This window comes from Podarcis liolepis (assembly GCF_965112155.1).
Source record: "Podarcis liolepis genome assembly, chromosome: 13".
Classification (NCBI taxonomy): domain Eukaryota; kingdom Metazoa; phylum Chordata; class Lepidosauria; order Squamata; family Lacertidae; genus Podarcis; species Podarcis liolepis.
Window position 1 is genome coordinate 30,693,419 of NC_139573.1, and position 16,719 is coordinate 30,710,137.

The 16,719-nt window shown below is 44.9% G+C and overlaps 1 protein-coding gene across 1 annotated transcript; it reads right to left on the reverse strand.

Annotated features, from left to right (window-relative positions):
• Nucleotides 1–5,633: 5,633 nt before the first annotated feature.
• On the reverse strand, nt 5,634–14,076 carry LOC310690629 (keratin, type I cytoskeletal 12-like). The gene is made up of 8 exons (XM_083469982.1): nt 13,321–14,076; nt 12,657–12,739; nt 12,295–12,451; nt 9,738–9,899; nt 9,497–9,622; nt 7,515–7,732; nt 7,137–7,189; nt 5,634–5,895 (listed from the first exon to the last, which is right to left on the reverse strand). The coding sequence occupies exons 1-8, from the start codon at nt 13,867–13,869 to the stop codon at nt 5,798–5,800; spliced, it is 1,446 nt and encodes a 481-aa protein (XP_083326108.1). The 5' UTR covers nt 13,870–14,076; the 3' UTR covers nt 5,634–5,797.
• Between the last annotated feature and the right edge of the window lie 2,643 nt (nt 14,077–16,719).

The window sequence follows — 16,719 nt, forward strand, 5'->3', positions numbered from 1 at the left end:
GTCCCTTCCAACTCTATGATTCTATGCAGGGAAATGCCATAAAGGGGGATGGATTGCGTGTGATGCCCTTATGCTGCCATGTAACTTTGGCAGCCTGTTGGGCAGAACACAGAAGCAAGTCAGCAGTTTCCAGCCTGCCTCTTAAGGGTGTGCATCACCTCTGTGTGAATCCTGAATGACACAGCAAAGCAGAGCAGACTCTCACCTTCCCAAGTCGCATCACCCCATTAACAAGGCATGTCGAGGCGGGTCAGGGAGTCCCCAGCCTTCCAAGCAGCTCTTTCGCCTTGGTTTTTTCTCCAGAAAGTTTAATTCATAACTTCTTTCCCTGCTTTTCTATTCTGAGAAATGAAACTAAATTAACTGAGGAAATGCCCCGTGTTTGAGAGGGGAGGGCTTGGAGAGGAGAAGGGAGATGGAAGAGAAGGAGAAGGAAGAATGTGTGTGTTTTGTTTCGATGCTCTACTTTCTATTCACAGTTTTCCCAGGGGACTCAAAACACAGTGATTTGTGGGGAGAAATAAACAAAGTTGCTACTTATGTGGGTTATTGAGCAGGACATAAGAACACAGCAAGAGGCTGCTGGATCTGGTCAGGGGTCAACCTGATGCCTGGAGGGGGGGGCAAATTTGGCCTTGCACAGGGCTCTGTAGTACCCAAGTCCTCCACTGCAACCCACTGAAATCACTTAAGAAGTACAAGATGCTAATGTATCTCAGGTGTGTTCACCCTCCCATATCCAAAATGGGGGGTGGGGACAAAATGGAGGAAGAAACTCAAACAGTCCAACAAGTACTGAGCATGCTCAGTGGGAATGGAATGCTCAGTGTTGAGGGGGGGACGACAACAAGGAAAACGGGGGTGGGTAGAAAGGGGATGGAATAGAGTTTGCTGCAGGGCCCCACTTATTCTCTAGTGCCAATCCAAAATGACACCACCCCTCTATGAGAATGAGGTATCATGCGACTCGGGAACCTGAAAACCTGTGTTTTCGTGGTTTATCTTTATGCCCACCCACTCTGGGAGACCCAAAAGATATTTTTTTTGTAATTTTTTTTATTAAGTTTTAACAATGCACAGTATAAAAGAAAAAATACAGACAAGAACAAAAGAGATATAAAAATACAAAATACATACTACAAAATACAACAATACAAACATTAAGCACAAAAATACAAAAATGCAAACATTAAAAAACTAATAATAAAAAAGAAAAAACACGTATAGGAAAAACACAAAAATTCCCTCTTTCTTAGTTTTATATCTTAAATTCACATATTTTCCTGACTTCCTCACATCCCCCGTTCTTGTATCCCTTTTAAAAGTTGGTTCAGCAAATTCATAGCCCTTAGTTTATCTGTTGTTGGTTTAATCTTAAATTTTATCTTGTTGCTAGAACCCCCACAGTTCATTTCAATGTCATCAACATTCAGAAATTTTACAATATTTCTGCAAATAAATTTTAAATTTCCCCCAATCTTCTTCCACTTGCTCTTCTCCCTGGTCTCGGATTCTGCCAGTCATCTCTGCCATCTCCATGTAGTCAATTAGTTGCATCTGCCAGTCTTCCACGGTGGGTAGATCTTCTGTCTTCCAGTGTTTTGCTATAAGAATTCTTGCTGCTGCTGTAGCGTACATAAAAAAAGTTCTATCCTTCTTTAACACCGATTGGTCAACTATGCCCAGGAGGAAGGCCTCTGGTTTCTTCAGGAAGGTATATTTAAATACCCTTTTCAGTTCATTATATATCATTTCCCAGAAAGCCTTAATCCTTGGGCACGTCCACCAAAGGTGAAAAAAAGTACCTTCAATTTCTTTACACTTCCAACATTTATTATCGGGCAAATGATATATCTTTGCAAGCTTGACTGGGGTCATGTACCACCTATACATCATTTTCATAATATTCTCTCTTAAGGCATTACATGCCGTGAATTTAATCCCGGTGGTCCACAGCTTCTCCCAGTCAGCGAACATAATGTCATGGCCTATGTCTTGTGCCCATTTTATCATTGCCGATTTTACTGTTTCTTCCTCAGTATTCCATTTCAACAGCAGATTATACACTGGGAGACCCAAGAGAGCCCAATGAGAACTGAGCATGCCCAGTGGGCATGAAATGCCAACCGTATGTTGGGCAGGAGGAAACTGCACTGATAATACAGTTCCCAATTTCCACTCCTCCCTATCTTCAACATTTGCTCCATTGGCCCCATCAAGATTTTCACCCCATTGAACTCCAGCCCTGGCTTGCTGTCCCTCAATTCATTACCCCCACTTATGCTTTCATGGTTGCTGAGAGGTCTTGGCAGAAAACAGTTTCAGTTCCGAATCTTTCCTTTACCTTCTGCGTTTTATCCGGCCAAGCAACATTACTGCACCACCCTGATCCACACCCATTGCGACAATCGCTGGAAAAATCTCTGGAATTTCTGTATTTGATGCTCTGCTAAGATCTGCCCTCCATCTGCCTGCTCCACATTCTCCAACCCCCTCCCCCCTTCACTGACTCATCCTTGCCCTCTAGGATCTTGGTTGATCTTGCTCCCCCCCACCCTTTTGCCTCCAAATCCCTGGAGTGCGCTGTTCCTTTTCTTGAGCTTCTCTCTTCCAACCTCCGTCTTGACCCCTTTCAATCGGACCTCTACTCTCTGTGCTCCATGGAAACGGCCCTTGTTAAAAATCACAGGTGATCTTTTCACCGCCTAAGATCTCTGCTCTATTATTATCTTCCTTGAACTCCTTGACTTTTGCCTTTGTGCTAGGGATTGTGGAGAAATGAGTTCAGTTTGCATTTTTTTATGTGAACCTGCCTCATTTGCTCTCTCCAAACCAATATGTGAGCTGAAACATGTCAATCCTTTGGAATTTGCACTTCTCTGAATTTTGCAATTTCCTGTAATATAATTTTGCAATTTCTGCTAATACATGCCTTTGAATGATCACTTAAAAGTTCATGTACTAGGCTTAAGTGATCATACAAAGGCATATATCAGCGGAAATCACAAAATTGATACACATTAATTGGCTGGAGAAGTGTCTTGCAAAACGTGTAGAAGTGTGAATTTCAAAGGAAGTTTCTATTTGTGCAAATTAGGTAGGCTTGCCCTCAAATGTGAACTGAACTGAATTTCTTCCCCATCCCTAGACCTGGGAGAAGAGCATGGCAGCTGCTGCCTTTGCTCTGGGAAGCTACTTTTTGCTTGTTTGCATAAGCCATGGTTTCACTTTGTGTTGTGTATGAACTGGGCCACTGCATTCTATGAGCAAAGGAAGAACATTCCTTCAGGTGCATGGGGATTAACAGGATTTGAATCTTAATGAAATATAATAGGCCAACCATATTCTTTGTCATAATAAGCATCGCCTTGCCTAGATTGAAACAAATGAAACTAGCCTAACAACTTAGGCAACAGAACCACTGAACCAGGGTGAAATCGTTGTCGGCATCCATCTGTCCCGAGAGACAATGGAGTGCGCCTCCAGGGGTGAAGTCAAACCATGGTGTTAGCAGAACCAAAGTGACCTCCCCAGGGCGTCTTGGCCTCACTGATGTGGTCCAAAGGAAAGCAGAGCAATACGTTTGGCGCCAGCTTGGCTGCAGGAGTTGCCGGAAGGAGGCATACAAGGCACCATCCAACCGTCTTAGGGACTCCACTCCAGATTTGTGTAGGGTTTACTCCTTCCAAAGATATTCTGCAAGGCAGCAGAGGTTTAGGATGAGACTTTCCCTCCTCCGAGATGAACTGCCTTCCCAGGTTGACAAGCCCCATCTGCCCCTCAGGGTGAAATATGTTTTTGGTTAAAAGTAAATTCTTTTAAATGGTTGCTTTCTGCGTCCCCAGTAGATGGCACTCTGTCCTTCTTAAAACTAGTTTGAAATGTGTTGTTTGACTGCGGTGCTATGTCCCATAGACCTGTGGTCTCTATGCTTGTTTATTTTTCTTGCTCGCTTCCTTTTGTCTCTGTATTTATTTTAAAAACTCATTTATTTACTTAGCGTTCTTCAACAGGGATCCTCCTTTAATTTTGCTTCCATTCCTTCTGTAATCAGATACCCAACATGGTGCCTTCTGGATGTTCATAGAATCGCAGAGCTGGAAGGGATTCCGAGGGACATCTAGTCCATCCCTGCAACACAGGAATCTCAACTAAATCACCCACAGCTTCCATCATCTTTAACTATCCCAGGAGCTCCCATTTTCCCTGACTGGGATTTCAGTAATAGCTGGAGGGCACCATGTTACTAAATCTTGAGGAAGTCTTGTCTTTTCAAACCTTCGTACCGACAATGTTAATAACATTTCTTTTTCTATTTTAATATACATTTTTCTTAGTTTTTACATATATTTTCCAAACAGAACAGAACATCTCATCTCATCTCATACAACATTTTGGCTATTTTAGCCTGAGACTTCCATCAACCATGTCTAATGATTTTCAAACCTCATCTCTTAATCTTACATTTGATCCTAACTAATAATGCATAGCTTAAAAACCATTCTCATAAATCTTTTCTGCAATATTTTATATAGTTCTCCTTACAAAACTTCTTGACTACAAGAGTAGTCAGTTGTTAATAACATTTCTTATCCTTTTTGCGTGTTTTCAAATGGAGACAAGTTGCCACAGTATTACTGTATGTTCTGAGTATGGTTATTGCGTTTGGGTTCAATTGAGAAAATCACATAGAACTATGAAATATGGCAGTCAGGAACATAGGAAAGCTATTGTATACTGAGTCAGGCTGTTGGTATTGAGCTCAGTGCTGTCTACAGAGCTTGCCAACAGTTCTCCAGGTTCTCAGGCAGAAGTCCTTTCGAATCCTAGCTGTGGATGACAGGAAATGAACCTGGGCCTTTTTGCTCTGCCACTGCTTCATACCTGTGGATTTGAATATATGTACAGGCACTGTACATAGATTGGAAATCTGAAGTGTGAGGCTGCTCCTAAAGCACAGCCAGCTGAGATAAAACATGTGACTGACTTGCACGCAAAAATACCCCCCTCCACCCCCTGGGAGATTCAAGATACAAGATTTCCTAAAGTATCCTCTGGTCTGATTTTAATGGTTCAGGACAGCAATACCTCATGGACCACCTCTTTCCATATGAACCTCCCCAAACCCCGAGGCCATCTTCTGAGGCCCTTCTTCATGTGCCTCCTTCTCAAGAGGTCTGGAGGGTGGCAACATGAGAACGGGGCCTTCTCTGCAGTGGCTCCCTGTCTGTGGAATGCTCTCCCCAGGGAAGTTCACCTGGCGCCTTCGTTACACACCTTTAGGCACCAGGCAAAAAAGTTCATTTTTAACCAGGCCTTTGGTTGATCTGTTTGACATATACCCTTTTAAAATGTGGCTCTTTTAGGGTGTGTGTGTGTGTTATTGGGTTGTTGTTTTTATTCTGATTATATATGTTTTGATCTTTTCTGTTTTACTTATTGCATGGCCCAACCACCTGGCTGGGAACAACAGGAGAGGAGGATCTAAGGACAGGGCGGGCATTACTGGGCGTGGGAGGTGGGCACACCTGCTATATTCCTCTTGGAACAATGCCATCCACACCAAGCCACAACCCACCCAGTGAAACCACCTGCGATGGAACCTGGAATGACTTGTAAGATAACCCACTGTGCAAGCTGAAGCAGAGTTTTTATTGAATCATTCGGCTAGAGAGAAATTTCAAATGCATCTTTGCTTCTGTAACATTTCATGCTTAAGAGAGGAAAGCAGCGATTGGAGAAAAAGTAAACCTAGTAATTGCGCACATTTGCAGAAAGAATCGTTGAAGCTTTTCTCTTATATCTTCTCTTCAACTTCCTTAACTTGGGATGAAACCACCTTGCCATCCACAACCTCTTCGACGATGGTCTTGATCTTCCTGGTTTTGTTTGGATCTAAGTAAAACAAAACAGAAGTTTCATGAACCGTTTCACTTTCACACGACCCGTTTCACGTTTGCCAAGCGTTCAGTTTAGCTCGGGGTACTTTAAATGAAAGTGCTTGCTCTGGCAGAGTCAGTAAATGAATCCAAGAGGCGAAACATGCTTGTGGGTGCCACAGGAGCTTGGAAAGACAAAGCCTTCGTCCTCCAGGTGGCAGTAAGCAAAAAAGGAGATGTTAGTGCAAGGTCGAAGTATTCAGACCAGCGGTTTATGGCATTTTGAAGGGGCGGAGCCAAATTGCCCCCCAAGGAACGCTTCAAGGGCCAGTGGTGTTGGTCAGGTGAGAGGCAAAAGTGGCACAGAGCAATGAATGCAAATTTTGCCTTTGTACAGTAGAGACAGTACAGTCTTTGTACAGATGAGAAGACATCTGAAGGCAGCCCTGTTTAGGGAAGCTTTTAATGTTCAATAGGTTACTGTATGATAGTGTTTTGTTGGAAGCCGCCCAGAGTGGCTGGGGAAACCCAGCCAGATGGGCTGGGTATAAATAAATTATTATTATTATTATTATTATTATTATTATTATTATTATTATTATTAGCTAGTTCCTGAACACACTGATACCCCAACACTTTTTATCCCCCATCTTGAAAAGCAAAAGCAATGATCACAGTTAAGGGATTTGCTCCAGCCAGGCAAAAAACCCACAAAAAGGGCATTAAGCAAGGCTGATGAGGGCCAGACAGCCATAGTTGCCCCCTGGGGCTTGTGGTTTCCTGCTTCTGCTATATACCATTAGCAAACCCATACTCCAGGTGTAGGTCTTTCATAGCTCCAGACAGCTCCACAGTAAGCTCTCAGTAAGCTTGGGGGACAATCCCCAGGCTTGTATAAGTACAAAATAACCAGTTTGTCTTATTTATTTATTGCACAAAGTCCCAGACTCCTTCTGGGGAAAAGGCGATTCATAAATGAAATAAATAATGATTTTATATGGGGCTGGGTGGAACTCTCAGAGGGAATATCCTACACGAGCCTAGTAAAGACTGAGCGGGTTTAGTGGCAACAGTCTGCTGAGGTGACTAAATGCTGAGGAGAAAATGGAAAAGCTGGGGGTGAAAAAGGTGAATGGAATGGAGTATCCTAGGAAAGGGCATGGCATGGCTGGCTAGCTGGAATCCCGAACTCAAGTGCATTGTTATGTATTTTTGGCAGGCCCAAGGTGTGCAACTGCAATCCTAAACTTTGCTCACCGCGAGAGGAATCCACCGACTTGACACTTGCCACGGAAGCACTTTCAAATGACCTGTGGAGAGATGGCAGAAATGTCAGGCTACATCCTTTTGTCAGAATCGGGCACAGTAAAGACAGAGCAAGGTCAGGGTGCGCCCACACTATACCTTGAAAGCACAATTTGAGGTACATTCTTCCTCTCAAATAATTTTGGGTTCTGTAGTTTATTCCTCACAGGGTTACAGTTCCCAGGAACCCTTAAAAACCACAACTCCCATAATTCCTTGAGGGAGGAAAATGTACTTCCAATGTGCTTTATGTAGGTACATTGTATGCTCAGTCTCAGTGTGAGAGAACTGACCCCGCAGTGAGAGAGGTAAATTTGGCGGCCTTCCTACCCAACTTCGCCATCTAGCAGTCGGCGGTAAGTCTCAATCTCCATCTCAAGACGGGCCTTGATATCCAGGAGATGCTGATATTCCACATTTTGCCGCTCCATGTCTGCTCGGACCTGGAAAAGCTGGGATTCCAGGTTTCCAATTTGAAGCTGCATTTGGGCCAGCTGGGCACAGTAGCCTGCTTCGGTTTCTCCTAGAGTGTCTTCAAGAGATTTTTTCTGTATTGAAAGAAAGAGAGGTGCGTTAGCCCAATACACAAGAAATGAAGTGGAAGAAGTAGGTTGTATTTTGTCAGATAGTGGCACCCATATGACTCTTGAATGGAAGACAGAGCAACCCACAGGCCCAATAGCACATGGCTCACAAACCTATGCAACTGTGGCCCTGTTGCCTCCTTTGAAGAGGAAAAAGCCAGGTCCAGGGAGGCAGATCAAGAGGGGAGACGAACAGCTGGCAGGGAACGGTCCCGGACCCCTTCCCTGCCTGTTGCTCTCTTCTGAAAATGCCCACCTCCAAAGGCACATGTCTGGAACCCCACAGAAAGGAAAACTTTTTGAAAAGATGCCTGTAATGTGCTGTTTGGCTCTCAGATAGAGATGGACCACTCTGTCTTCTCTCTCTTCCTTATTTTTCAGATCTTAAGCTCAGTTTGCTACGTTCCCACACCGCATGGCAATTTTGTTTTCCACCCCCTCAAAAACCCTCGTGAAAATTTGTCGGCATTTTGCGTGTACTTCCCCCACCCCAATCTATACATTTTTTTTTGCATGCAATTTGCACGTCGTTTCCACAAAATATATGCGCTTTAATATGCATGTCCTGCAAGAGATACATTTTGTGTACACAGTTGTGAATATTTGCTTATCTTTTCAGGGAATGCATGTTAGGCAGGTTCGTGTTAATAGGCAAACCGAACCAAATTTCTCCCTCATGCTTTCCCTCAGGTAGCTTGAAAAATGGTAGGACTTCTAGCTGTTGATTTTGGTACTTGTCAAGTCCTCACTGGCTCATAGTGATATATCATTCAGTCATGGTCACTCTGCCTGTGACTAAGCAACTTTTGCTCCTCTCTAGTCATGTGTCCTGTGCCCAGGTTTTTGTCATGACTTCCTGTTTCCCTTTGTTTGTTTTTAATTTAAATTTCCTGATTTATACCCGCCTTCTGGTTCAAATCAGCCCCTCCTCACAGATGGCCTATGTTCAAGTCCCAATACAGTGGTACCTCGGGTTAAGTACTTAATTCGTTCTGGAGGTCCGTTCTTAACCTGAAACTGTACTTAACCTGAAGACCACTTTAGCTAATGGGGCCTCCTGCTGCCGCCACACCGCCGGAGCACAATTTCTGTTCTCATCCTGAAGCAAAGTTCTTAACCCGAGGTACTATTTCTGGGTTAGCGGAGTCTGTAACCAGAAGTGTATGTAACCTGAAGCATATGTAACCTGAGGTACCACCGTATTCCTCAACCAGACATCATGCCTCACCAAACCCAGTAGCTGGAGCTGATGGGAGTTGTAGTCTAAAAAAAATCATGAGGGTACCAGATTGGAGAAGGCTGATCTAAGTTTCGACTGGAACAGAGGTGAGAACTATTGCCATAATCTTAACATTAATGCTCTAAGCTAGGCCAGTATCATCATTTTCCCACTCTGCCCCATGGACAGCTTCTGCAGCTACCACCCCCCCTTTTCAGCTTGCTAAACCACAGAATCCAGCTCCCCATTGAGACTGGTGCCTGGGTGGATAAAATACTAATCCACCATGCTGTCAGGCTTGAGCCAACACCTCACAAGATGTTTTCCTGCTGGGCCTGGCTTCTGTCTCTGCCAGTGTGAGTCAACTTACCACAAGTTTACTGAATTCACCCATATTTGCAGCCTCTGCCTCCTCTCTCTGCCGTGCCCCATTGTGCTGATTTAAAGGTCACGTCCGCAAAATGTAAACATAAGAGACATTAAAGGCCCCAGTGGGTGGATTCCCATACCATAGCGAGTTGCGACTGCAGCTCGATCTCCAGGCTTTGCAACGTACGTCTCAGGTCCGTGATTTCGCTCTTCCCCGACTGGAGCTGCTCGGTGTTTGTAGAGATCTCTCTCTTCAGCTCTCCGCTCTGAAACATCAAATGCCGGAATGAGGGGAGAAGGACAGGAAGGGCGCAGTTCACCTTGGAGCACTAGTTTTTGCCATTTGACCTGAGCAAATGGTTTTGTTCCCAAGGCGGTCACCTTTTCGTTGAACCAGGCTTCAGCTTCTTTCCGGTGCTGTTCAGCAACTGCCTCATACTGGGCTCTCATGTCATTCAGGAGTTTGGTCAAGTCAATCCCTGGAGCAGCATCCATCTCCACACTGACTTGCCCCCCAACACTGCCCTGGAGTCCTTGGAGCTCCTGCGAAGACCAAATAGAAACAAACAGTCTTTATTTTATTCGTTTGTTAAGCTTAAAAGGTAAAGGGACCCCTGACCATTAGGTCCAGTCCTGGACGACTCTGAGGTTGCAGCGCTCATCTCGCTTTATTGGCCGAGGGAGCCGGCGTACAGCTTCCGGGTCATGGGGCCAGCATGACTAAGCCGCTTCTGGCAAACCAGAGCAGCACACGGAAACGCCGTTTACCTTCCCGCCAGAGCGGTACCTATTTATCTACTTGCACTTTGACGTGCTTTCGAACTGCTAGGTTGGCAGGAGCAGGGACCGAGGAACGGGAGCTCACCCCATCGCGGGGATTCAAACTGCCTCATACTGTTAAACTTACTATACTTTTTTTAAAAAAGCAGTTCACCAGCCCTTTTATTAAAACAAACACAAAAGTAGCTCAAAGCGACTTACAGCAACAAACAAATCAAACACACATCAAAACCAGCATAAAAACAAAACAGGAGAGGGAGCTATAACTCATTATTTCCAAAGGCAGGACTAATCCATCTGACCCACTGAAGGAGGCCACAGATAATCAAAAGCGAAAGGCCTGGCAGAAATGAAAAGATTTTGCCTGACACTCAAAGGTAAGTAATGATGGCACCAGGTGAGCCTCCCTCTGGAGAGCATTCCATAAGTGGGGAGCCACCACGGAAAAGGCCCCTTCTTGTGTTGCCACCCTCTGGACCTCCCATGCAGGAGACTCGCCAAGAAGAAAATGGTTTGTGCCTGCTCAGATTCTAGAATAAGACATAATTCAGGGCAATAGTTCCTAAACTCCTCCTGCCCCGGACCACTTTTAAATGGTTGAGGGTTTTGGAGGACCAATTCACGATATTTTTGCCTGCCATAGCAGTTAGAATGACTTGTCCTTGATTCTATATAATTTGTAAAATGAACATTTGAATGTTTATATATATATATATATATATATATATATATATGTGTGTGTGTGTGTGTGTGTGTGTGTGTGTGTGTGTGTGTGTGTGTGTATTACAATAAAAGCAGGAATTAAAAATATAATTAGAACTCAATGTGAGCATTTGATGCAATGGATGTGCCTCTCACTCTGCCTTTCTGGCTGCCAATCCTCTCCACTCCTTTTAGGTAGCCTTTCCCGGTCACTTCCAGTCCATTCTGCCTCTTAGAATAGCAGAGCAGCCACTGAGCCTGCCATTCACAGTGGCTGCTACTGCCATTCACCCCAGACATGTTGAGGAACACCTGGGTGAAACTTTTGAACTGCTCGTGGTCCATGGACCACAATTTGCGAACCCCTCATTTGGGGTTTAAGAAGCTTTCTGATAGGAAGAAGCACTTCACATTCCTTGTGGCATCCAAGTATACCAGAGTTCGACTGCGTTTGCCCCAACACACACATATTTGACAACGGATCCAACCATTAGCCCTAAAACTGCCTATAAGGGCAGATCCACAATATACATTTGAAGCATTTCCAACACACATTTAAAACATATGGCTCCCCCTATAATAATAATTTGTTATTTATACTCCACCCATCTGACTGGGTTTCCTCAGCCACTCTGGGCGGCTTCCAACAGAATATTAAAATACAGTAGTCTATTAAACATTAAAAGCTTCCCTAAACAGGGCTGCCTTCAGATGTCTTTTAAAAGTCTGGTAGTTGTTTTTCTCTTTGACATCTGGTGGGAGGACATTCCACAGGGTGGGTGCTACTACCAAGAAGGCCCTCTGCCTGGTTCCCTGTAACTTGGCTTCTCGCAGCGACGGAACCACCAGAAAGCCCTCGGAACTGGACCTCAGTGTCCGGACAGAACGATGGAGGTAGAGACGCTCCTTCAGGTATACTGGACCGAGGCTGTTTAGGGCTTTAAAAGTCATCACCAACACTTTGAATTGTGTTCAGAAACATACTGGGAGCCAGGTTAGACCTTTGAAGACCAGTGTTATGTGGTCTCGGCAGCCGCTCCCAGTCACCAGTCTAGCTGCCGCATTCTGGATTAGTTGTAGTTTCCGGGTCACCTTCAAAGAGCGCATTGCAGTAGTCCAAACGAGAGATAACTAGAGCATGCACCACTCTGGTGAGACAGTCCGCAGGCAGGTAGGGTCTCAGCCTGCGTACCAGATGGAGCTGGTAGACAGCTGCCCTGGGAACTGTAGTTCCCCTCTCACAGAGCTACCCTTTCCAGCACCACCAATGAACTGTAGAAGTCTTTGTGGGAAGACCTATGTACATTGAAAATGCTTTAAATTTATGGTGAGGATCTGCCCTAAAGCAAGGGTTGGAGAACAAGATCCAGCAAGCAGACCTGACTCCGGCTTCCCCTTGAAAAATGAAAACAAACAAACAAACAAACTGAAATAATGCAAGTACAACATGGCCTACCTCCTCATGGTTCTTCTTGAGGTATGCCAGCTCCTCGTTCAGAGTCTCTATCTGCATCTCCAGGTCTGCCCTGGTCAAAGTCAGTTCATCCAGGACTCTGCGGAGGCCGTTAATGTCGGCCTCGACACTCTGGCGAAGTGCCACTTCATTCTCAAATCTAAGAAGAAATTACACACAGAGCTCCTTCTGTTAAACAAACGGCATCGTATCAAATGACTTGATGTAGCTGGATCTTTGTGATCTGCACCTGACCTTACTACTATTTACAAACGCAAAAGAGTAGTACAGATCACATAGCTAAAGAAGATGATAGATTTGGAGCGGGGAGGTGAATATTTCATAAGGAATGGGTGTCTACTTACTTCAGCCTGAAATCATCAGCTGCCAGCCTTGCATTGTCAATTTGAAGAACAACCCGGGCATTTTCGATCGTTGCGTTGATGATCTGGGAAACAAGAAGAACGTTTCTAGAGAATGCTGCTCTGCCCAGACCATTGCTTGTTCATGAGTACTGACGTTTCACTAGTAATTCTAAAATACATGCAGATAAAACGGCACATGGAAATAAAAACATGCCTGCAAAACCACACACAGCAGCTAACTTGGGATGGCAGCCAACTAAGTTTCACTCAGGGTAGACACACTGAAATTAATGAACATGTCATAGACCCCCTCTGCCCTATACATCTAAAGCAGTGGTTTGCAACCTGTGGGTCCCCAGATGTTGTTGGACTACAACTCCCATCATACCTGAGCTCTGGCCTTGCTAGTTAGGAATGATGGGAGTTGTAGTCCAACAACATCTGGGGACCCACAGGTTGAGAAAGGCTGATCTAAAGCATCATCATACCACTTCAAGCAACTGTGGATTTCCCCAAAGAATCTTGGGAACTGTAGTTAGTTAAGGGTACTGAGAGAAGTTAGGAGACCTGTCTACCCATTGCGGAGCTACAGTTCCCAGAATGCCTCAACAATCAATGCCTCTTCACAGGACATCATTGGCGGGGGGAGGGGGAAATTGCTCACCTTGTTCCTGAGATCTTCAATGATAGGGTAGTATCTACTGTAATCTCTGCCGGTCCCTGGGCCACCAGCCCCAGGGCCATTTTTCTCGTACCATTCGCGGATCTTGCGTTCCAGTTCAGTGTTGGCTTCTTCCAGCGAACGCACCCTGTCCAGGTAGGCAGCCAGGCGGTCGTTCAGGTTCTGCATGGTTTCCTTTTCAGTACCTGATAGAAGGCTACTTTCTCCTCCTCCTCCTCCTCCTCCAGCCCCAAAGCCACCTCCAAAGCCAGATCCTAACCCTCCACCGTAGCCCCCTCCTAGCCCTCCACCATAGCCCCCTCCACCATATCCACCACCTAGTCCTCCACCAAACCCACTGCCTCCTCCATATCCTCCTCCTCCTCCATATCCACCGCCACTACTGCTACCAAAGTTGAGCAGAGACCCGCCGCCAAACCCCCCAAAGCTCCCTGCACTGCTGCTGCTAGACAGCCTAAGAGAGCCTCCTCCGTATCCGCTCCGGGAGGAGAACTGGCGAGGCCCCGAGGATGCTCTGATGGAGAGGGCCATGGCGTACTAGAAGGACCTTGCTGGGCAGAACCTGCTGAAGGGCTGGCAGAGCAAAGCAGAACAGCCTTAACGTAGGATTGGGCTTTATATATGGAAACAAAGGGAGTGTTTGATTGCAGAAGTCCACACCTCCTTAGGCAACATACTTTCATCTCATTGCCCATTTAATTATCTCCTGGCCAAGCTGGATGATGTGTGCAAACCCAAATTGTCTGCTGGTGTGGAAACGCAGCGCCCTCCAGGTATTTGCTCTAACAGGGCGGATTTGGGTGGAGTGGAGTCAAAACTCCGAAACAATCCATGTGGTGCAGCGCTGGCCGGAAATATCTTCTAACTTACTAAGCCTCCCTCCAGTTTCTAAAATCATTTACCTTCATTTCTTTAGCATTCTTGAATATCTCTCTCTCTCTCTCTCTCTCTCTCTCTCTATATATATATATATATATATATATATATCATCTCTCTCTCTCATGGCTCTGGATAATAATAATAATAATAATAATAATAATAATAATAATAATAATAATAATGCCCCTCCCATCCTTCTTTTCAATGGAGCCCAGGGAAGCTAACACCAACATGTTAAAAGAATACAATTGAAAATAAAATAAAAGCATATTTAAAGCAATTAAAATCATCTGAAAACATTTTAAAATATAAATCCTTTTGGTTTTAAAATATTATTTTAAAAATATAAAAAGTTTTGGTTTAAAAATAAAAGCCCATTTAAATTGCATTGCCTGTATATCACTAGATATATGCAACACAGTACAAATATGATGAGTGGATGGATGGTGTAAGTCAAATTCTCTGCTTGCACTAAAGAAACCAACCAATGTGTACTGCAATTTGCTGGTGCTGACAAATCACTATCTTTCTTTTCTTCCCTGTGTAAATGTGACTGTCTTAATAGACCCTTCCTTTCCCCCCAAGTACAACCCATGCAGCAATTGTGTTGTATTTTGAACGTAATGTTTCGTTTCCTTCCCCTAAATAATAGGAACGGGGGAATCAGGATGGGTGGCGTAAGATGAGTGGATTTAATCCCCCGTAATGGTTGCAATGCAATTTCCCTGTCCCCAAGGTGCTATTTGCTACCAATGGGTGTAATAGGGGAGATTTTCATTAGGCCTGCAATGGGGATGAGCATTAACTGCCTACAGGCTGTGATCTTGGTCCTGACCCCCCCCCCCTACAGCCATTACTCAGATACAGGAAACTCAGTGATCGTGTGGGAGATGCCATCTTGAGTTTATCACTTTGCAATGGACCCAAGCCCTGCGGCTTATAGGTGTGGTGAATGTTTGTTTTTGACAGGGATTTCTTATGAATGGTATTGGAGCAAGAAGTCAAGAAGCTAAAAGAATTATTTCTCTTTTCTTCTTCTTCTTTTTCATAGAATTGGCTAGTGACTCATGCCTGTGAAACCGAGGAGTGTTTTTTTTGGCTCTTTTGCACGGATCAAGATCATCAAAGCGGGAAGGGTAGTCCCCCCCCTCTCTCCAAAGGACGACTTTATATATTTGTATATTATCCTTTGTTGGGAAACAACAACAGAATCTTCCTGTTTTTGGAGGCCTACGTGTTTGCCAAAGGGGATGTGTGTTAGCTGACAGGCAAAGGATTACTTCATGTATCAAAAAGATAAAAAGGAGCTGGGAGGATAATAAAGAAGCAGTGGTATTGTTTGAGGCAGGTGTCAGGGGCAGCTGCCCTGGGTGCAACCCGGACAAGGCAACAGGGGCATCCTATCCCATCCAATTTTGTGTGGTTAGCCGCTATTAAAATGCTGTCAATTTACCTGTTTGCTCGCTTATAGTGTTTCGATCCTACCTTAGCATGGAAAGAAATGCTCAACGCAGCTGAAAATCAGCAGGTCAGGACCAACAAATAGCATGCGTAATAAACGATAATAAGAAGAGGATTTGACGAATCGAAGGAGGAAAATGCTGATGGCTCCCAATACGTTTCCGAGCACAATTCAAAGTGTTGGTGCTAACCTTTAAAGCCCTAAATGGCCTCAGTCCTGTAAACCTGAAGGAGCGCCTCCACCCCCATCATCCAGCCTGGACACTGAGGTCCAGCGGCGAGAGCAGGGACAGGGAAAATGTGGCCTGCCTGCTGTTGTTTAATTCCCTCTGCCATCATTCCCGGCCATTGTGGGCAATGGAGAGGGATGACCGCCACAGGGACCATATCTCTGGCCTAAGGGAAGTATTCAGTCCCACACAGAGCTGGGTTTAGGATAAAGAAGCTGGACTGGGGAGAGCAAAACCCAATGTTGCATGAGCAGACTTCCATTTGAAGAATGAATCTTTCTCCTTCAATCTCCAGCCCCCCCCCCCAACTCACACAGGCAGGGACCCCCCAGAGCAGATTTTTGAGCGCATGCAAAGGGGAAGAAGAAGTCCTGTTGCAAGAGTGGAAGTGTGTTCGCATGGGCAGCACTAGATACAGGCTGGAGTGGTTTAACTCAACCAGTTAAACTGATAATGTTATGTACTGAGTTGAATAGGATCCAAAATGCAGCAGTTTGATTGGTCCTAGAACAATAGGATTCAGAATGCAGCAGTCGGATTGGTCCTAGAACAATGCAGCAGTATGATTGGTCCGCAGGAGCCACCCAATCCAGCTCCAGGTGGAAGTGAATCCGCAGCCTGATTGGCCTACAGGAGAATCCAGGAATTAGCCAATCATGTGCAGCCCATTGTGTAAATAATGTATATAAAGCAGATATTTTGGGGAAACTTTCATTCCTCGCTACTATGAGCTGAATAAAGAGCATGAAATCCACACTCGACTCCGAGTACCGGTATATTTCAGATAATAACAAAACATACAGTTGCAGCC